At 39.1% G+C, this 22,596-nt stretch overlaps 1 protein-coding gene across 2 annotated transcripts in view; it reads left to right on the top strand.

Moving 5' to 3' along the window:
- The first annotated feature begins 15,063 nt into the window (after window positions 1–15,063).
- CCDC50 (coiled-coil domain containing 50) overlaps window positions 15,064–22,596 on the top strand; it is a 64,941-nt gene continuing 57,408 nt past the window's right edge. Inside the window, exon 1 of one of the 2 annotated variants that reach the window (XM_032482096.1) lies at window positions 15,064–15,359. In XM_032482096.1, coding sequence (XP_032337987.1) covers window positions 15,311–15,359 — 49 coding nt within the window. In that variant the 5' untranslated portion in view covers window positions 15,064–15,310. The remainder of the gene's footprint in view (window positions 15,360–22,596) is intronic. The other variant, XM_032482093.1, reaches the window with a different exon arrangement.

Genomic DNA, 22,596 nt, shown 5'->3' with positions numbered 1-22,596 from the left:
TCTACCTTGTTACATTTTCACAATTTACTACTCTTGGTCCAATTCAGAATATATATGCATTCAAATCTAACTGCTTCATTGGGTCTTCATTTACTTAGGAGGGCTCTCTGTCATATAAAACTTAGATTAAATTCATGTTTATGCTTTTCTCCTTTTAATCTGTCTATGCCAATTTAATTCTCTGTCCCAACCAAAACCTGGAAGAGGATTAGAGGTACAATTCTGACTCTCATATGGTACCATGGGGCATGAGACAAAATGGAAAAGTCAGGCATGGAAGGAGGGAAACTGAATACAGAGTGATGTGTTGCTGTGCTGGCCACAGTCTCCCTGAGTCACCTGAGTCCTGCGGGATAAATCTGGACTGACTTCAAGAGTCCATGGTGAACTGGAAATGCAAGGGATTCTCTGTTACCTCCATCTCATCTCTTGTGCCTTACTGGTCTACTCCATGCAGTGCTATCTCCCCTGAACTTTCAGGCTGTATTATTTTCCCTCTTTGCCCCCAAGGTTTCTGTTAAGGAAGTCAGAACCTCTTCAACTTCATTTCGCCAGTAAGCCACGGCAGTGATTTCTCCTTGTCAGTCAGCGCCTTATGCAGGGGGTCTTTTTTAGTGTTGGTGGGAGAAATAGAAAGAGTTGTAAATTTATCATCACAGGAATGGCAAGAGCTATTGCTAAAACCTCTGTAGCCTGGAAGAAAGGCAAATGCTGGGGCCAGGGGTAAATGTAGACAGGAGTCACATAACTAGGTTCCAAGTGACAGGGCAGCTTGCATTGCAACAGAACACTCTCTTGTACAGGGTCACATGCGTAAGTACAGCCTCTAAGTCACTCAATTCAAGGTCACAGTAGTATATTACCAACTGCTGTAAATTTACCCGCAAAATTTAAAGGTGCTTACATGCACTCTATCTGTTTTTGTCCTGTAGAAGTTGCAAGGGGCAACATCATATTCGTCACTTTAAAGCAGTCTCAGTCTCGGCATCACTGAGAATTAGGGTTGAATAATTCTTCGTTGTGAGGGGGCTTTCTTGTGCACTGCATCATGGTTAGTTGCTTCCGTGGCTTCCACCCACTTTAGTTATTTCCCTGACCTCTACCTCCGATGCCCACTGGATGCCACCTACTCACCCTGATTTCTGAAAACCAAAAAATGTCCCCAGACATCACCAAATGTCTCATGGGGACAAAAATTATCCCTGGCTGATGATCATTGCTTTAGAGTAAATGACTCAGTGTGTCCCAAGTCACCAGACACTAAAAACATTACTTCTGGGTCTTTGTAGGCTTTATTCCCACTGTCTGGCATATACGTATCTTACTAAAGTATTGAGGATACTTGTTACCTCTTACTTACCGGGCCAATCAGAATGATGATCATCTATAGAGTAGACCACTGGGATATTCTGCAGAATCTGAGAGTGATCATCATGGTCAAGACACCTGAGGACTATATTCCAAAAGAGAGTGGTACAATTAACATAGCCGTGTGAAGCAAACTGTATTCAATTTTCCATACTAATTTGGTAATAGCATACCAAATGCCAGAGACTGTTAATACGCCTCAATAAAAATAATATACCTGCTATCAGGAGTCATTTCCCAAAGGGTATCAGACACATCTGTATATCTTGTGAGCAAAGGCACTGACTTTCTCTGCTCTAGGCTCTTTCAGAGGATGTTTATGTAGTGAACAGCCAAGGAAGATAGTGAAAGGATCTGCTTTTAGAGCAAATGGTAGGTTCATTCACAGCCCAGGATAAGAAAGATAGTATCTCCCATCAAGACAAAGGTCTAGCAGGCTTACTTCCTGTTGTAAAAGGGTCAGGATCCTTAAGCTTGAGGTTCCTCTCCCATAATACACCCCATTGAGCTGGAAAGAGTCACCTGCTTCTCTTTGCATCATCGTGTGTGCACTGGGGCTTGAGGAACAGAGGCAAATGTCGATGTTTTGTCTACTGCTTTTTCTGTGAGTAATTAATGACTTTTGTCTCTAACCCAGGAATCTTGTCTTTGGTGCCAGTGTCCAGGAAACTGTGACGGGCTAACTTATCAGCTTGCAAATGGAGTAAAATCTCAGACCCCTCCTAGTCCTCGATGCCTGGTAGAGCAGCAGTCATTGGAGTTATAATCTGGTTAAGGTTACAGTTGTCTCCCTGATTCTGGGTACCAGCTCTGGAAGGCATGAGGAACGATAGTCACAGATCTTGAGGACATCAGTGGTCATATTACAAGTCATGTGCTTTTAGTGAGGTTACCACATGGTCTTCAGGTTAGGCTGTTTCCCTCTGGCAAGTAGAAAGAGCTGATTCTCCTGGCCATGTGAGATCGGGAAATTTAGGAGGTTCAAAGTCCCAAATATCTTCATCCCAGGCCTCAGGGACTTCTTTCTTTCCTTTGTCTTAGGAAACCCATCAAATCTGCACTTATTTCTTTTTTGCAGCTCTTGCAACTTTGTAATTATAAGTGCCTCTACACCCACCAGGGTTAACAGCCACTTGAAGCCCTAATGCTTTCTTCCACCTACACTTCATTCCACTTAACCAAAGGCTTTATTAATTGTGATTCCATTACAGGCTAGGAATTTTTGTGACTCCACTTTGCAATAGCAATGGAGTGAATTGCTTCGGCTTCCAGAACATGAGTGAAGCCTATGTTCTAGAACTTAGAAGATCAAAGATAATTGATACAAAGAGGGCTACTTTTTCTATTAATTATCTTTCCCTGGGGCCATTTGAAAGCAGAACTCGTGGCAAAACCTACTATATGCTAACACTTTGCTGGGAGGTATGAGGCAACAGGAACACAGAGGAAAGGAGAATGAGGCAAAAGAAGGGAAAATAAATACAAGGTGAACATATTTTTTACAGGAAGTGAAGGGTCAAAGGGTAAGTGTGTATTTAACATTAATGATGTCAAACAGTTCTCCAAAGTTCACACTCACAGAGGTCATGTATGAGTTCCAGTTCCTTCAGTTATTGAAAAGACTTCTTTTCCCCATTGAATTATCTTACATTCTTAAGAAAAAGTCAGTTAAAGTATATATGTAAGTTTCTTTCTAGATTCTCTATTCTATTCCACTAAATTATTTCCCTATGCCAATAGTACACTGTCTTGATTATTACAGTTCTATAATAAGCCTTGAGAACAAGTGTTGTGAATCCACCAACTTTATACTTTTGCAAAATTATTTTCACCATCTTAATCATTTGCATCCCTCTGTTGTATTTATTTATTTATTTTTATTGAAGTATACTTGATTTACAATGTTACATTAGTTTCTGATCTACAGCATAGTGATTCAGTTATACATATATATATTCTTTTTCATATTATTTTTCATTATAGGTTATTACAAGATGTTGAATATAGTTCCTTGTGCTATACAGTAAGACCTTGTTGTCTACATGTTTTATATATAGTAGTTTGTGTCTGCTAATCCGGAACTCCTAATCTCTTTATATTTAGAATCAGCTTGTCAATTTCTATCCAAAAAAGCATGCTGTCATTTTAAAAAGAATTGCACTACATCTATAGATCAATCTTAAGAGAATTGGCCCCTGAAAAATATTAATCCTTCCAATATATGAACACTGAATGAGTCTTTGCTTAGATCCTCAAATTCTATGAGCAATATTTTATAGTGTTCAGACTAGAAATCTTGCATGTGTTTGTGAAATTTATTCCTAAGAATTTTATGTGTTTTGATGCTATAGGAAACTGACTTTTTAAATGTTTATTATCTAATTGTTGCTAGATTACAGAAATACAACTGATTTTTGTATATTGACCTTGTGCTCTGTGCCTTTGTTAAACTTATTTCTTCTAATAGTTGATTTACTTTTAAATAGTTTCTATGTAAATAATCATATCATATATAAGTAAAGTTTACTTCTTTTCCAATCTGAGTGGACTTTATTTTTTATCCTTCTTATTGTACTGTGAAAAGCACAGAAAAACGTTGAATAAAATTAGAATTGATATCCTTCCATTGTTTCCAACCTAGGAGGAAATACTACAATAATTCACCAAGCTTTTTAATTTTCTTAGATACCTTTTACAATACTGAGGAGGCTTCCTTCTATTCCTACTCTGCTGAGAGTTGCTTTTCTTAAAATTATGAATTGGTGTTCCATTTTGTCAGAATTGTTTTTTGATAATTTCTATTAAAATGATCAAGATGTTGAATTACAGTGACTGATTTTTTAATATTAAATCAATTTTGCATCCCTGGGAGCAATTTCAACTGGTGTTGATATGCTATTCCTTTTGTGTATTCCTATTGATTTATTAATATTTTGTTAAGAAATTTTGTATCTATCTTCATAAGGGATGTTGGTCTGTATTGCTCTTTTCATATAATATCTCTGTCAGGTTTTGTATTCAGAGTTATACTAGACACATAAATAAATTGGTTCATGTTTCCTCCTCCTGACTTATGCAAGTCTTTTTCACTTCAACCTCATAGCAATTTAATTTCATTTATCCACACGTTACTTTGTGCTTTTGTTGTCATGAATTTTACTTTTACACACTTTATAAACTCTAGCTTATAATGATTTTTTTTTTTTTTTTTTGCTTTAAACAATAAACTATCTTTTAGGGAAATAAAGAGAAAAAAGAAAAGAAGCTAGCCTTTCAAAAATTTACACATTCAGATCTTCTTTCTTTCCTTTTAATCTGAAATTCATTTGTTATCCTTTCCTTCAGCCTCTTGAACTTCTTTTAGTATTTCTTGTAGTGTAGATAAGGTGATTACAAATTTTCTGGGCTTTCGTTTATCAGAAAATATATTTATTTTGATTTTTTAAGGACAATTTTGTTATATATTGAACACTAATTTGACAGGTATTTGCTGTTGTAATCACTTTAAAATTGTAATTTTACTATTTTCTGGCCTGTATTGTTTCTGATTAGAAGCCAGTCATAATTTATATAATGTTCCCCTGTATGCCATTTTTCTCTGGATGCTTTGAAGGTTTTCTGTTCATCTGTGGTTGTCATAAGAGTCTGACTAGAGTGGCCTCAATGCTTTTCCTTTATATTTCTCCTTCTTGGGGTTTTCTGAGCTTATTCGATCTGTAGATTGGTGCTTTGAAATAAAACCTGGGAAACTTTCAACCGTTATTTTCTCAAGTTTGGTTTTCATTTTTTTGTTGTTCTTGTTTTTGGATTTTTTTGCACCTCATTCTCCTTCTCTCGTCTCCTGTGTTCTTAAGCACATGTGTTATAAACAGTATGATATTATTCCACTGGAACTTGAAGGTCTTTTTTAAAAAAAAACTCATCTGTTTTGGGTTGTTTTTTTTTTTTTTTTTTTTCAGATTGAATAGTTTCTATTCATCTGTTCTCAAGTTCACTGAGTCTGATTCTGCCACCTCCAAGCTATCATTAAGCCCATCCAGTGATTTTTTTTTCACTTCAAATATTGTACTTTTTTGTTTTTCTACAATTTCCACTTACATTGTTGGTTTTTATCTGCTAAAATTCTATGTCTGTTCACTGATTTTTGTGTAGCTTCTATTTCTCTACTGAGAGTTCTAGCTTTTTATTCATTATGACCATATATTTTGCTTTAAGTCCTTAAAAATATTTATAATAATTGCTAATAATATCCTCTTTATGTCCTTGGCTGCTAATTCCAATATCTCGGTCCTTGGTGTTTGTCCCCTCTGATGGCTTTTTCTTGATTATTTGCCACATTTTCGTACTCCTTTACATGTCTAGTAATTTTTGTTAGGGCAAACTGGGATTTGGGGGTGGGTGTTTGTGTGTGTGTGTTTGTTTTGTTTTTTGTGTTTTTTTGCTGGAGATTTTGCATGATACATTGTAAGGAGTCTAGATTAAATCCGCCCCCCCCCCCCCTTTTTAAATGATTGTTGAATTTTGTCTCTGCAGGCAGTTGTTTGCTAGAAACTCTCCTTCCTTCTGTGAAAGCTTAGTTTAGGCTCTATTAGTTTACCTACAGAGCATCCTTTGCAAGTAGACTATCCCTCTAACTTATGGCCTTTTTGGTAGCTTACCTGAATACCAGATGTGTTAATGAGGTCTCTCCACTCTGAGTGGGTCTTTTTTTAAAAATTTTAAACCATTTTTAAAAATTGAAATATGGTTAATCTACAACATTGTTAGTTTCAGGTGTGCAGCAAAGTGATTCAGTTATACATGTATGAAAACTTACTTTTTTTCAGATTATTTTCCATTATAGGTTATTACAAGGTATTGAATATGGTTCCCTGTGCTATATAGTAGGTCATTTTAAAAATAGTTGTTTTTCTATTTTATATATATTAATGTGTAGTGGATCTTTAATCAAACCTTCCCAGCACCTAGAACCCTCTAGGATTGCTGTTCTATCCTCTGTTCTGTGGATGCTGCTTTCTGTTAGGCTTCATAGAGTTTCACCTTGCAGATATGCAACGCGGGCTTTGACCAAGCACCTGGGAACTTCTGTGTGCAGCTCCTGCTTCTCCAGTCCCCTAACCCACAAGGTCTGATTGTGTCAGCAGCCCTACGCTCTGTTTTATGCCTTTCCAGAGAGACACTGCTTGGACTCCCTCACCCTTTATGAAAGCTGGAAAATTGTGCTAAGCTGCAGAGTTGGCAAGAGCACGGGAGGCTCACTTCATGTATTTCTCTACTCTCAGGGGTCATACTACCTAAAGCCCAGGATTTTTAAACTGTGGACCACATCCATTTTCTCCAGTTTTATAGTTGCTTATGGGGGAAGGACATGTTTGGAACTATTCACTCTATCCTAGCAAGAAGTGCAAGTCTAAATATGTTTATAAATTTTGAATGATAAGGTATGTAGTATTTTGTACGTAAAGAAAAAAATGGAAAATATAATAGTCTCCAACTCATCACACCCAGACCAAGGTCAACATTTTTCCGTGTTTGTCTCAAATACGTGGCCTTTTCTCAAAGAATGGAAACTACAGATATAATAGAAATATACTCTTCTAGCTATCTATTGCTATGTAATAGACAACTCTACACCTCCTTAGCTTCAAACAATAACATTCATGTATTTGTTTAATATTCAAGAAATTGGACCAGGTCAGTGAGGACAGCTCATCTTTGTCCCACATGGCTTTATTTGGAATGTCTCAGCTGGGTTTTGAAGATCCATCACCAGAATGCTTGGCAGACCTCTAGGTATTAGCTGTCAGTTGGAAGCTCCATGAGGGCTTCTGGCTGGGGAGCTTTGTTCCTCTCCCGACAGCCTCTCCACATGGCTAGTTGAGTCTCTCACTGCATAGAGATAAGAGGATAGTCAGATTTCTTACAAGGCAACTGACTTCTTTCAAAGCATCGAAACAGAAGTCACCAAGCCCTCTTAACGCCAGGGCTTTGGGGTCGCAGAATGCTACTTCTGCTGCATTTTCTTGGCCAGTGTAGTCAAAGATTCAGCCTAGATTCAGTGGGAGGGGAATTAGACTCCACGTTTTGATGGAGGTCTACATTGTCATACTGCAAGAGGGCATGTGTGATAGAACCAATATTGTGGTCAGTTTTTCAAATGTAATCTAAGACTCACAGTTTTCCACATCCTCTATTCCTCCCCCTCCCCCTGCTCAGAGTTAGCCACTGTCATCAATGTGTAAACTTCTCATTCATAGTTTTATACCATTAGTACAGCTCTCTCTAGCACTGAATGCCTTTCATACTTCCAGCATTCTCCATATAGAGCCAAGCAAAATATTGAAGGAGCTTCACAAATGTGTTATAAGACAGGGATTCCCTAGATGTGTTTACCTAAGAATCAACTAATCTACCATTACACTGCTGACAGCTTGAGTTACACAGATTCACCCTCTTTCCAACTCTCAATATGAATTTATAGTCCTACCCTTCTAGTTACTGCTATGATGAGGAAAATAACATGTAGAAAGAAGATTCCTAAATAATGGGTCTCTTGCAGAAAACCTGACCACGCAGTTCACCTTTCAGAGTGGATTACAATGTCTTGTAGGTTAAAGATTTCCTTTTAATTAAGACCTTCCTCCATACCTTTTTTTTAAGTAACCGTTGGTTGAAAAAAAATACATATCACAAAAAGCTACACTGCTCTTAGTAATACTTGTAAATAAATGTTTATATATTAATCACAAAAGTACTTGAGTTCATTCAAAAATAGAAATATGCTTTATGAGAGTTACAACTCATGCAGTCTACAGATAATTCTTGATATGTATATAAATTGGTGAAATTCGTTGTGATAATTCCAGCATACAAGATATTTGCACCCCAGAGATTAAGAACATTTTACCATAGCTCACACTGCTGAATTTTGCTTTAGCTCTGTGTTAGATCATGGTCCTCCTTGCGCTAATCAGAACCTGTGCCAGTATGTTTAATATCTCTGGATATGAAACCTATTGACATCCTACCGTAGTCCCTGCCAAGTCTCTTGGATAAGAGTCCGTTACCCTCGCTCCATATGGACTCACTTTCTTCATCATTGTCTCTTGCCTGTATTCTCATGGCAGACATGAAGAAATCTCCCAAATGACAGTGGTGTCCATAATTTTGTTTCTTATTTTTCACACTGGAAATGATTTATATGTAATAAATAAATGCTCCTTAAACAAGAGTCAGGCTTCGGGACGTAGCGGTGTAAGCTAAAATTTCCTCTTGGAAAATCAAAATTTCTCTGTATTTTAATCTAGGTGTTTTTCTAAATCTTTTTAATTATGACTACTATCTAGTAAGGTCTAGATTTTTTTTCCCTAAAATTCCTTTTTGCAAAACATGTTTTCCTGAAAACTTTACTTTTAAAAAATACTGTTTGATCAGCTTGGTCATGATATGCTTTAATACTTCTTTACCAAGTACTTTAGCCAAGAATTTATTCAATACATGTTTAATGAGCAGCTATTATGTGCCAACACTATTCTATGTACTGAGGATACAGTAATAATCCACACAGACAAGTTCCAATCCTCTTACTAGATTGGAAGGACATAACAAATAAACATATGACCATATAATATGTGCAGGGGTAAGTGACTTGAAGAGAAAAAAAGAGTGGACAATATATGGAATGACAGAGATTGTATTACTATTTTAGAGAAGGTCAAGGAAAGTCTCTTTGAGAAGGTGGCACGTGGGTAGATTTAATGAAATTGAGGGAGCATATCACGTGGTTATTGGGCAAGGGATGGGGTTGGCTGAAGGCTTTCTAGGAAGAGGAACCAATTAAGTGAAAAGGCCCTGATGTAAGACTATGTACGGCCTAGGAGGAACATCAGGATGTCAGGGTAAGAGAAGGGCAGCGAGTGAAGGGACAAGAAGAAGGAAATGAAATCAGAGCAGTAGGGGTGATTCTAGTAAATTATGGTAAGCACTTTGTATTGTTTTCTAAAGAAGAGATGACACTGGAGGTTTAAGTGCAAAGGAGTGACATTCTCTAACTTATATTTTAAAGTGTAAGTGATTCTACAGATATAGAGAACAAACTAGTGGTTACCAGTGGGGGGAGAGAAGGGGGAAGAGCAATATAGGGGCAGAGGAGCAAGAGGTACAAACTATTAGGTGTAAGATAAGCTATAAGGATATACACATATATAAAATGAGCTACAACATGGGGAAAATAAACGATATCATACAATAACTAAAAATGGGGTATAACTTTAAAAATTGTGAATCACTCTATTGTACACCAACTGTATTTCAATAAAAAATACGTGAGTGACTCTGGCTGCTACATAGATTATAAACTCTAGAGGAGAAAGGGCAGAAACAAGAAGTCTGGAAAGGAGACTAACAAATATCCAAGTGAGACATAATGAGAATTCAGACTATGGTGGTAGCAGTCAGGTAATGAGATGTAGTCAAACTGTAGTTACATTTGCAAGATTGAGCTGGTTGCATCTGCTAATGGATAGATGTGCGGTACAAAAGAATGAAAGGAGCCAATAGATGACCAACATCTCAGACCCCAGCAACTGCATTCTCTGTTGTTCTCTAAAGGGATGAAGTACATAGCAGGAGCAGGAGGTATTAAAGAAATGAAGGGATCACTGTTAGTCATTCATGTTTAAATGCCAATATATCAGTCGGCTTGGGTGCTATAATGAAATAACATGAATTGGGTGGCTTAAGCAACAGATATTTCTTATAGTTTTGGAATCTGAGATCAAGATCAAGGTGCCAGGAGATTCAGTTCCTGGTGCAAGCTCTCTTCCTGGATTGCAGATGACCGCCTTCAGTCTGTGACTTAACATGACAGAGAGAGTGAGCTCTGGTCTTTCTTCTTTTATAAAAACACTAATTCTATCAGGGCACTCTCCTGACATCACTTAAACCTAATCACCTCCCAAAGACCCCACCTCCAAATACCATCACACAGGAGATTAGGATCTCAACATATGAATCTTGGGGGTTGTGATATGATGATTTATAAGAATATATATATTTGGTCATTCGGATGACAGTTTCCTGGCTCACAACTCCCAAAACCTTTGAAATTTCCTGATTGATGAGATCAACAAAGGTGTTGCATTATGTTACTGAGGTGACTTTTGGACCTCATCTAATGATGGAGGCTCATTGCCAGTCCTGTGATTCATGGGCTGGAACTTTAAATTCCACTCTGACCTCCAGAGAGGGGAGAAGGACCGAAGGTTAAATAAATTGCCAATGACCAATGATTTAATCAATCATGACACTGTAGTGAAGTTTCCATAAAAGCCGAAAAGGACGAGGTTTTGAGAGCGTCCACACTGGGAAACCAAGCACTGTCTGCGTGTCATGCTGTGGGGCCACGAGCTCTATGAGAACAGAAGCTCCTTTGTTTGAAGGACCTAACCCTAAGTATATTTTTATTTGGCTGTTGCTTTGTATCTTTAAATTGGCATTCTAGGACATAAATGGTTTTCTTGAATTCTGTGAGAACTTCTAGGAAATTAATCGAATGCAAGGTGGGGGTCATTGGAATCTCTAATTTGGTCAGAAGCACAGATAACAACCTGGGCTTGTGATTAAAGTCTAAAGTGGAGGGTGGTTTTGTGTGACTGAGTCCTTTACCTGTAGAATCTGATTTTATCTCCAGGTAGATAGTGTCAGAACTGAGTAAAATTCTCAGACACCCTGCTGGTGTTCAGGAACTGTTTGTTGGTGTGGGATAGCCTCCACACACGCATTGGAATTGGGCCAAAGACCCTTTTAGGAGGACATAGATATTCAGCCCCTAACAATTAATTAAACATTCAAATGAATATGAAAACTAGGCAGTTGGATATATGAATATGGAACTCATGGGAGAGTTTGGGTTGAAAATATAAATTTAGGAGTTGTCAGAATATTAGGTTGAACCACGTTGTTAATTTTTTCAGTCAAAATGGTGCCATATTGGAAATTTCATTTACCGTGAGAGTAAGCAATTAAAGCAAAGAGACAACGACTCACCCAAAGTAAAAAAACAGTTGGGAAAGGATAGTTTGAGAACTAAAAGGCTGTCTGAAACACTCGAACATTAAAGGTCCAGGAAATTGGGAGGATCCCCTAAAGAATGTGATACAGGAGTGTGAGTGTGTGTGTGTGTGTGTGTGTTTAGTTTCAGTGTACATTCTAGGGGTGGGTGATTTTTCTATCTAGGAGTGTAAACTGCAGATGTTGTAACCTGGGATATTATCAGAAGGCTACTCTAAAGGAAATTATAAGAGCTTAAGGTAATTTTTTTAAAATATTAGATTAACAGCAGAGCTTTTATAGCATAATTCAATGAATATTAGAAATGAGTTTAAAATTGTGGGTATTTGAAATATGTAGAGACATGCATATTCAAAAGAATATTCAAAAGAAATTCTCCTTTCTTGTTTGAATAGGGTATAAGAACCAAGGAAGCCTTTCAGCCTGTACTCTTTGCAGCAGTGCCCAAGCATGATTCCAAAATAATGTCTGTGTTTGTACAAATCTTTTATGAACTGTGTAGTTAGAGCTCATAAAAGGATAAGAAATTGGGACTTTATCAAGTTTTCAGAGCATATTTTCAGACTTTTTGTACCTACTTGTTAATAAACGTGTGTGTATATACATCTAAGAATTTGGTTTTAGACATACTTTTTGTAACCTGGTAGAAACAATTTGGGCAGAACTGTTAGCCTATAATTATCTCCAATAATTGGCAGATACCACTATCCAGAAGAACCCCCAAATGGAGTTTTCATCAGTTTAGGTCATTTTCAACAATGTGGCTACTGGTGTAGAAATATCTTGGGAGATAAATGAGATCAGCAAAAAGAAAAAACAAAACAAAACAAAACTGAAACAAAAAGATATTTCAAGAAGACGGGTAGGATCAAATCTATTACATGGTAATAGTTACCCAATAAGAGGATGGCTGAGAGCTGACCTCTGGATTTGGCAATGTGGAGGTCATTGTTAATTCTAATGAAAACAGCTTTTTTTTTTTTTTTTGGAGTGGTGGAACTAAAAAGTATGGTTGGAACAGGTTCAAGAAGGGATGGGAGAATAGAACATGGCGATCATATGAATAGATTAATATGTCTTATGATTTTAAGAGACTGATCATAAGAAATGTAGGTATTTTTAAGAAACACAAAGCAATGAATCTTTGGCATATCTTACTATATCGGTCAGAGTCTAGGCAGGAAACAGAAGGCACACTCAAAATGGTTTAACTGGAAAAGCTAAAATGAAGGGACTACTTCCAAAGGTGTGGGTACAGTGAAGGGAACTAGCAACATGAAGCCATAACCATCATAGGCCTGAAGGAAATGGTATAATTAGCGACCCACTAGAGCTGGCACTGTGGGAATGAGGCTCTAGACAGGCATTGTAGTCAAAGGGATGCAGTACGGGACCAAAATTTTAGCCTAGCATAAAGGTTACGGTTGTCTCCCACTATAACCATGTCCTTCCCCCAACACACACACACGCATGCACACACACAGCTTTCCTATTTCCACCTGAACATTTCATTCCAGTATTCCCTGCCCCTCACCACAGTCCCCAGCACTCCTGCCACAAATTTTGCCCCAGCAAGAATCAGAGGTTCTGACAACAGTATCCATCCCCAAAGTAATCCTTCAGCTCAGATTTTCTAGAAAGTTCTCTCTTTTTTTTAAATCTGCATGTTCCATTGAACTTCGTGATTTTATTTTTTGTTTCAAAAATGTTTCAGAAAATGGAAATGGGCAACAGGGAGGGAAGACATTTTTTAGCACTGAATAGAATATATTAAAAATTAAACTATTTGAAATATGAAAAAAAATACACACCCTGATATTTTTCGCCTCCTTTCTTTTGATCTTCTGCCAGTGCTACGCATTGGTTGAACTCAAAAGGAAGCCACAGGGCAAGAAGGCCCTGGTGATCTGTTCATAAATGTCAACCTCCCAGGGCAGAGCATGACAGAGAAGTGAAGACAATAGATTTGGGGAGGGAAACAGACAAAAATGCTATTCTAAATATTCTCTGTGACCACAGGAAGTTTGAAAAAAAAATCACAGAAGGCAGGGAACTTCAAAATCCCCATGAAAAACTGTTTTTCTAATATTATTGCCTTCCTATTTACACATTTAATTTACTGGGTGTTCTGTCTGCCTACCACAGGGGTTGGCAAACTTTTTTCTGAAAAGGGTCCAATAGTAAACATTTTGTATTTTGAGACCTAAGAGGCAAAATTGAAAATATTATGTTGTATTTACAGAACCACTTAAAATGTAATCATTTAAACACATTAAAAAGCAGTCATTCAAATCCAGTGGGCTGGATTGGGCCTGTGGGCCAGGGTTTGCCACCCTCTGGCCTGCTCTTAATTTTTTGCTAGCTTAAAGTCTGCCCATTTTTTCAGTGTCAAGTCCAAATAAAGCCTCCTCCATGTGGCCTCTCATACTGTGACTGTGAGCTCTGAGTGACAAAATCAACTTTTACAAGTTTAATATAGTAATTTTACTAGCTTGAATTGAGAGGACGGTGGGGGGTAGACCCCAGAACACAGAGCAGGAATCCCAGCTGCTGCAGGGACCTGCGGGTTCACTATTGTGGTAACATCAGAACACACCTTCTTCCTCTCTTTCTCTTCTTATCTTGGCTTCTGTCTTCAGCATGGCTTCATTGCCTACTAGAAAGAGCAAACCTTCTCCACAAGAAATAGAATGCTTTTCTGTCCTTCTTCATGTAGTAATCCCAGAGTAGTCTGCCTGACCTTTTTGGTCACACACTCATCCTTAGATGAATGTATGTGGGTGAGGGAGGAAGGGTGCTGGTAGTGGTGAGATTTTGATTGCAGGAGCTTGGGAGAAGAGCCCGAGGAGGGCTTCCCAAAGGGTGGGAGAATTCTGTTGCCAGGAGATGCTGTCTATTTCGGGGAGATAAACATGTCACAATTCTAGTCCAATGTGTGACATGCCAGAAGACAGAGATGTCTGAGAAATATTGTTACCACCCTCAGTACCGAACATCACACTTGCTAGACATTCACGCATTTCTGATGAATGAATGACTCAGTTCCCCCAGCTGGTCGTGAACACTCTTCTCTAAACTGGCCCAGGTTTTTACCAGCTACTCTTTAGCTCTGGACGTTGTAGTAGAGGGTTTTTGTTTTTGTTTTTGTTTTTGTTTTATGCCCGTATACTATCTTTCTTCTAATCCCGGGAAGCAAAGTGTGCCTGAGAGAGCCAGGCACACAGGAAGCATCCTGTGGAAGCCGACAGAATGGTGACTACAGAGGCGACAGTAACGACTGGGTTCAGGGTGACCCCTGCGGCCTTTCTGCGGAGGCCTTCAGGACACAAAGCCCCCACGGAAAGACGCGACCCCCGGTTGGGAGGGAGGCCGGGCGCGGGGGCGGGGGCACAGCGGGGCCCCAGCCTCGGGCGCGTCACTCGGCACAAAGGAGACAGCAGGGAGGCGGCCGCGGGAGCCGATCCTCTCTCGCCAGCCACTCGCGATTGCGGTTACAGACCTGCAGCTTCCCTCCCCCTCCCCACCCAGGCCCGCCCGCCAGCCTTTCTGTCTCCTCTCCGCCTCCGTACTGGCCGGCCCGGGTCCATTTCCGGGCTCCGGGTATTTGGTATCGATCAAGGCCGGGGGCGCGGGAGCAGGTGGCTGCGGCCGGGCAGCTGGGCTGCCAGCCTGGTGCGCCGGGCCCGTCTCGCGCCGCCTTTGTCGCCAGTCCTTGCCCGGCGGGCCGCTCAGTTCCCCGGACCCGCGCGAGCTGCCGGCCCGACTTTGCGCCGCGTCGGGCGCTGCTGCTGCTCTTGGGCGCGGGGCCGCGCTTGGTGCCGGCGGCGGCCGGGAAGCGGGAGGCCAACGGCAACCTGGACCCCGGGCCAACATGGCTGAAGTCGGCATCGACCAGTCCAAGCTGCCAGGAGTCAAAGAAGGTAGGAGTCGGGCGGTGGAGCGCGGGCGCGGGGCCCCTCCGGTTCCCAGCCCGGCGTTGCTCCGGGCGGGGGCCTCGTCTCGGCGTGCCCCGCCGCCCTCGCTGGCGCCCACCTGGTCCGGGCTGCCCTGGCCGGGAAGGGAATCGAATTCAGGGTCTGCTGTGGGACCTTGGGCCAGTCACTTACGTTCTGAGCCTCGGGTTTTTCCTATGTAAGGAGATGGGGGGGAGAGAGGCAAGCACCACTCGCATCAAGTGGTTGTGCAAATGTCCTAGGGACTAGCAGTGCCCGTAGTGAACGCACCACAACTGGGTACATTTGACTTACTTGTGTTCTGAAAAATTAAGGCCCAGCCTAGCTGGCTTGAAGGCTGGAAAGTGGGGAGGGGTTGACGTTCAGTTCCGTGTGGAGCCTTTGTTTTGAAACTTGACTCTTTCCCTCCTTCTGTCTACTTTTCCTAGCCCTGCGTCTGGCTGGCTGACTTTCCCACCTTCCTCCAGGTTTAAAAGTTTAGTCTGGGCACTGCCCAGCACGGGCAGGCGGACGGAAAGCTGTTCTAAACATTCTCTTCACAAAAAGCAGTGAGCGAGGGGGGACAGGGGACTGACTGTGACCTTCATTTTCACTGCCTCGCTACACTGATGAGCAGGAAAATCAAGATTAATTACTACAGGTCTTGCTTGGCTACTAGCAAGAGCCCGTTGACTTCCCTTCCATCCTCAAGACCTAGTTTTTTGTTTTGTTTTGTTTTGTTTTTGTTTTCATGAGGCCTTGGGTACTGGACCGCCTTAATATTTAGTTTTCTTTGGCTATTATTTAGCCCTAGGGAGCATGGAAGTCTCAGGGTGCTATCCGGGCTTGCAAAGGTTGTCTCTGTTGTGGATGTCATTTGTTTCAGCTGACTCCTGTGGTCTTAGTTGTCTTGGGAATGTGGAATTGAAAGTAAGAATCTTTTGCTTTCTTGGAACTGTGTGTCTTACTGCCAACCTGATTTGACTCAAATAGGCTTGTGGGTGCTCAGGCTGACCCTAGAATATGAAGAAAGTTTCTCTGTTTTATTTCCCAGAGTTCCAAGCACTAGGAGACAGAATCTCTGGTTTTATGTAGAATTTTTAATGGGGCTATGGGCTTGTCCTATTGTTCCTGAAGGATAATAGAGTTTAGGCCTGAGATTTTAGCAAGTGGTGTTTTTCAACCTTTTAGTTCCCAGCCAGCCTGGCTTTGGTGAAGATTCTGGCATTCGCATGTAAATGTACTCTTCTTAGCACTGTCAGGACTGGAGCCTGAGTTATAGGAAAGGCAAAGTCGCAGTCTTTGAGACTCTCCTTAACCTTACTGGTAGGAGAGGTGTGCGTTTGTATGTGTGTGGTGGAGGGGATGTCTCTAGAGAAAAAAGTGTGTAGCGCTTCCTTGGGGGTGAGTGATGAGTAGGATGAGAACTGGAGTTCAAACACAACCTTAATATGTAAAGTATTAGTCATGTAGTGTTATGATTTTATCTAGCTCCCTATACATGTCAGTTACCCGAAACAAACTTGAAACTCACTTTCTGTGTATGCATTTGTATGACTCTTAGGTCTTCTGGTTTCTAACCAAGACATGAATGGTTTATTCTAGTATATTCTTTTTGAAGGATTTCACCTATAACTGCAGGATTTTTCCATTGCTAAACTCAAGTTTAACACATTTGAATTGGCTTTCATTTTGTGCAATATGGTGTCAGGCAATCCAGTTTCCATAGTATTGGTAAAGTGGTAAAGAAATTTATGTGGCTGTTTCATTAAGTTAGAATTAAATATTGATTTGCTTTGAAGGTGGTCCGAAATTGTTGAGAACATCACTGTCTCTGTAAGCATCTGATTTTTCTGATTCAAAGATCATCAAAGGAAGTAATGTACTGTACTAGAAACGTCCTAATGGTAGATTGTTTTTTGATCTGGGAAGTAGTCACATCTAATAAAGTGTATCTTTAGGTAATATAACTCTTAATTATGGCCCAGTTACTCCCTAACAATATTTATGGACCCTAATTAAAGAAAATAAAGTTGGTGCCCATGATTGAGTAAAACACACACAAACATTGAGACTGTTCTTAATATTGAACCTCCAACTCAGTTTGAAAAGGAAATTTAGTAATAATTTGCTTAGTATTCTGGCACATATCTTTCTCTCCTACTTCTCTTAACAATCTAAACCTTAATAGACAATTAAAATTTGAGATCATGGGGTAGATTCCAGTAGAGATTGAGAAGAATAGTGCAATGGATGTCTGCCCGTTACCACTGACCTTTTCTTTAGGAGGGGGTGGAGAGCCCTGGGACCTTTGTTGTGAACATCATTGGAGGTCATGGTAGCAGCTGACAGCAGGGAAAGGGAATATTTGAAAGCTTTTTTTTTTTTTTTCCTAGGTTGCTTGCTTATTTAGTTTTAAACTGGTCAGAGATGTTCATCATTTGCACACACCTTTGAAAAAAATAACTCCAGCAATATTATTACCTTAGGAAATCTCTCTTAACATAGGAGACGGAGGCACATGTTTGAGTTCATATGTAGTGAAAAGAATGAGGTCTAACTAAATGTCAACACACACCATTATTTTTGGCTTAAAAGCATATTTGGAACATCTGCATACTTTTTGTAGTGGAAGTAACCATTGTCATTGTTTAAGAATTGTTTATTTCTTTTTATTTCTGTTTCATTGTTTCTTCTGAGGTTCTCTGCAACAAGATTTGAAATAATTCTTAGCCATTTTTTAAATCAGTAGGTGTATAACTCAAATGCATCATGCAGTTTGTGAATGTTAGACAAGGTATTTGCAAATAGACAAACATTCCAATGTTCTGAAAGTTTTTTAGCTTAGATCAGAGCTCTTTTTTCCCTAAAAAGGGAGCACTTTTCATTAGTTAACAAATTTAGATTTTTGGTCAATTTTAGCTTCTTTGCTGAATTTTTTTTCTGAAACGACAATCCAGACCCCCTACTTTTCTTTGTGCTCTCTCGAGGCTGATTCCATTCTCTATTTGGTTTGAGTTGCTCACCAGTTGCTATAATCTCGCCCTTTACCCCATCTAACAAAGGTTTCACATTATCTTTAAAGTTTTGCTCTGAGAGACTTGACCTGTCCATCAAAGTCATTCCTAGACCCTTTGAAACTTTATTAGCCCCTTTGCAGTTTTGTAGTCATTAGAGTTTTCCCACTTTTAACCATTTAGCATTTATGTACCAACCGTCCCATCTTCTCCCAAGGCCAGCCTTCTTTTTTCTTTCCTTATAGCAGTAAGGAATTTTATTATGTATTACGTATTCTTACTGTCCTTCAGATGGAAGGTTCCATCGTCTCCACATTTGGTTTACACTTCATGCGCGCCCACACACAATCAGAATTAGCATTTGAAATTGGTGCACTTGGTAGAGATATTTCTTGAAATAAAGATAGCTAGCTATTCTGAGAGCAGGCCTTCTTTCTAGAAAGATAAAAGTTAACACATTTTCAGAAATATGCCTAGAAAGCATCGATTCATTTTAGGTCCAGGATACTCCAGTGGCATAATGGGGTAAATTAAATTATGGCATAAATCCAGAAGTTTAAGGGGAAAGATACAAAATTGTCTGGGCAATAAGTTGATCAAGTAGTCCCAGAGATCTAAAGCATATCACAACCCCAGGACATTTAATGTGATGGTGGTTTGTGAGAGATACATTATCTGGCTCCAGGGCAAACTCACTTTCTCTTTTCTTCAAAATTCCACAGCAGTCTTTTGAGCAGGGGGGGGTGGGGGGAGGAGCCTGTTTTTTAATGAGACCATGGCTAGATCCTGAGTTAGGAGGTTTGTGACTTTTTTCTTTATCGTCGTCTGGCTTCAGGTCTTTTACATAGCCAGCAAATAATTCAGCACATATTTGAAAGTGAATGAATGAATGAGTAAATCCTGAATACTAGACATTCCCTGTTGGTTTAGGAGTCCTGTCTCTGGCATAATTACTTCATATTCCTTCTCAGAGTATAAGCTCTCAAAGGGCAGAGATAATGCCTTTTAACCATGGGTATTACATTTCATCATGCCAGTAGTAAATTTATAAAAACTTCTAATCTATTTTTTTCTATTGTTTTCTCATAGATGCATCTTATAAATAGAATCCATCCAACATAGATATATAGAAAGTAAAAAAAGGTAATGCACGCCTTTCTTCTGGTTTGGAGGTAGTCATTGTTAAGAATAAAATTTTAGTAAAAACATTTTTAAAAATTCTGTGTTGTGGTTTTGATTTTTTTTCAGTAATAGATTTAATTTTTTCTTGAAGTGCAAAGCAACATAGCATAATGTGGAAGCTGGAAAGAAATTTAGAAACATATCTTTAAAAAGTTCATGTGCTGTGTGCTACCTAGGGCATGAAGGTAGTTTCCCAATTAAGAGTGCCCTGTGTGCAGGGACCTGATCTTCACTGTGGTGGAGAGGCGGTCCTGAAGAGTTCAAGGAGTTGTGGAGAACCCTTGAAATTCCATCTGTGTACCCAAGATGCCTCTCACAAAAGGGAAGAAACATCTTTCAGTTTATTGCTATATGCAGGTATGCAGTGCCTTCTTAAATGAATCAATGCTTTTTAATAAATGAAATAGCTATTATTTTTCAAATAAAGATTCTTTTAATTATTTGAAAAGTGTTTTTCTTTTTTTTTTTTTTTTTAAACAAGTAGTTAAAGGACAACTTCTCCCTTGTGGGAAACTGTGAAGTTAATTGCTATTTTTAAAAAGGATCTCAGAGTAGAAAGCATTAAAAACCACAGATCTAGGCCAAGCAGATTTTCCAGATGAAAATCTGAGAGCCAGGTTGAGGAAGTGAGTTGTACCAAACCGGTGAGGCTAAAAATTAGCAGCACATTGGGGCTTAGAATTAGAAAAGTTTAAAACTGCATATCCACACAGCTCAGTCTTCTCTTCTTTCTCCCTTCCCACTTCCTCCCATCCTCTGCCCCTCTCCCTCTTCTTCTCTTTCTTTTAAATTATTCTGTAGATACATGAGTAACTCCTGATGTGTTTCATTAATACTGTCATGTTTAAAGCAGTGGAATAAAAATAATGAAAAGCAATTTCAGAGATTTTTCTGAAGTTATTTTAGGGATAATGTTTGATGTGAATGTTAAAGAGTTAACATAGATTTCATTTTATTTTTTAATTAAAAGCTTCTTTTTTTAGGTTTTATTTTGATTCAGCAAATGAATTACTGGGTGAACTACAGGAGGTCACACTCCTGCCTCCATGTTTTTTCTGTCTAAAAAATACATTTCCTCTCTGGTACACTCAGCCTTAAGGGGCTAGTGTTTAGAGGCTTGGACAGTTTAAGATTAAAAGTATTAGGGGCATAAAGAAAGCCACAGGCCGTGGTTTTTCCTTAGTTCTTTCCGGGGACATAGGAGTTTTGACTGATAAAAATTTTGCTTCAGTACCAAAAAGCAGTATGATATCACAAAACGTAAGTAAACTCTGTTTGAAATCCCAGTTTTCTAAGGACAGGAGCGTATTTTAAAATTAACTACCCTGACCTATCGGGGAGAAAATAAACCTTATCACTGCTATTTTTGCAATTTCAGAGGTAGCCACTGGAATGGCTGTTGGATTGCTTTTAATTGATGACCTATTTAAAGACATTCTGTGCTTCAAAACTGTAAAATTAGGATACCCCAGATCTTGGGTAAGACCTACAAAGGAGAATTGGTTTTATATACCTTGGGAATTATTTAGACCATTTATGTCCAGATGTTTGAATTTAGAAACTGGTACAAAAAAGTTCCCAGATACTACTTTTAAAGGGACGTGACAAACATGCACACACAAAAGAACTTGGGTTTTTTTTTTGCCATTATTTCATTAAAACACACACATGTGCTAAGATACATAGGTATTCATATGAATAGTTGGTAACCATAGACTGACATAAAAACAGTGAAAACTTTCTAATAAACCAGAAGCAGTCTGTAACCAGTCTTGCTTTATATCAGTGTTTTTTTATATTTTTCTTTTTTAGTCAAATTCATTGAGGTATATAATTCACATGCAGTAAAAATTCATCCTTCTTAGTATGCAGTTCTGGGTTTTGGCAAATGTGTAGTCTTGTAACCACCACAACAAGACAAAGACCAGTTACATAACTCCCCCACACTGCTGCACCGTTTTTCCCCCACCTCCATCAACCACTGATTTGTTTTCTATGGTTTTGCCTCTATAAAAATGTCCTATAAATGGGATCATACAATAGGTTGCTTTTTGAGTCTGGCTTCTTTCACTTAGCATAATCCATCTGATACCATCTTCTGTGTATCCGTAGTTTTGTTCCATTTTCTTGCTAAGTCCCAGTGTATGACTGTACCACCATTTGCTTATCCGCTTACTGGCTGACGAACATTGGGTTGTTTTCACTTTTGGTGGCTATAAATGGTCTGTAAATATTTGCATACAGTTTTTTTGGGGGGGTAAGGGGTAGTGAACATGTTTTCATTTTTCTTAGGTAAGCATCTGGGGTGGGGTTACTGGGTCACATAGTGAATGTATATTTAGCTTTATAAGAAACTGCCAAGGTGTTTTTCCAAGTGGCTATACCATTTTACATTCCCACAAGTGATGTATGTGAGCTCCAGTTGCTCTGCATCCTTTTCTCTACTTTATGTTGTCAAAATACATATTTTAATTTTAAATATTTTAGTAGGTATGTAATATCATCTCGTGTTGCTTTAATTTGCATTTCTCCAGTGACTAATGATTTGAGCCTCTTTTCTTTGTGCCTATTTCCTATTCTTATATCATTTGTTGAAGTGTATGTTCCAAACTTGCCTTTTGTAAAAAAAAAAAAAAACCAACTTCATTGTATTTTGAGAGTTCTTTACATGTTCTGAATTCAAGTCTTTAATCAGGTATGTATTTTGCGAATGTGAGTGGTTTTTAAACCTTGGTACAACATTAGAATGATGTGGCAAGCTTTACTATGAACACATTCATAGCCCCGCTTGATATCCACTGAATCTCTTGGAGGTGGTCCCAGGAATTTGTACTTTTTATACTAGATTATGCACTTGGACTTAACACCATGGGCATTTGGAATATACTAAGAACATTGTGGCCACTCTAATGCAGGGGTCAATTCTGCCCTACTCTAATTTCTTACATGTTTTCCAGCGCCAGCTCATTTTCCTATCAGTGTTAAAAATGAGCAGCAGTGTTTTCTTTCCTTTCAGTAATTGAAAT

The sequence above is a fragment of the Camelus ferus genome, chromosome 1 (genome assembly GCF_009834535.1).
Source record: "Camelus ferus isolate YT-003-E chromosome 1, BCGSAC_Cfer_1.0, whole genome shotgun sequence".
In the NCBI taxonomy this organism is placed as follows: Eukaryota; Metazoa; Chordata; class Mammalia; order Artiodactyla; family Camelidae; genus Camelus; species Camelus ferus.
This window is presented reverse-complemented; position numbering and strand designations above follow the sequence as displayed.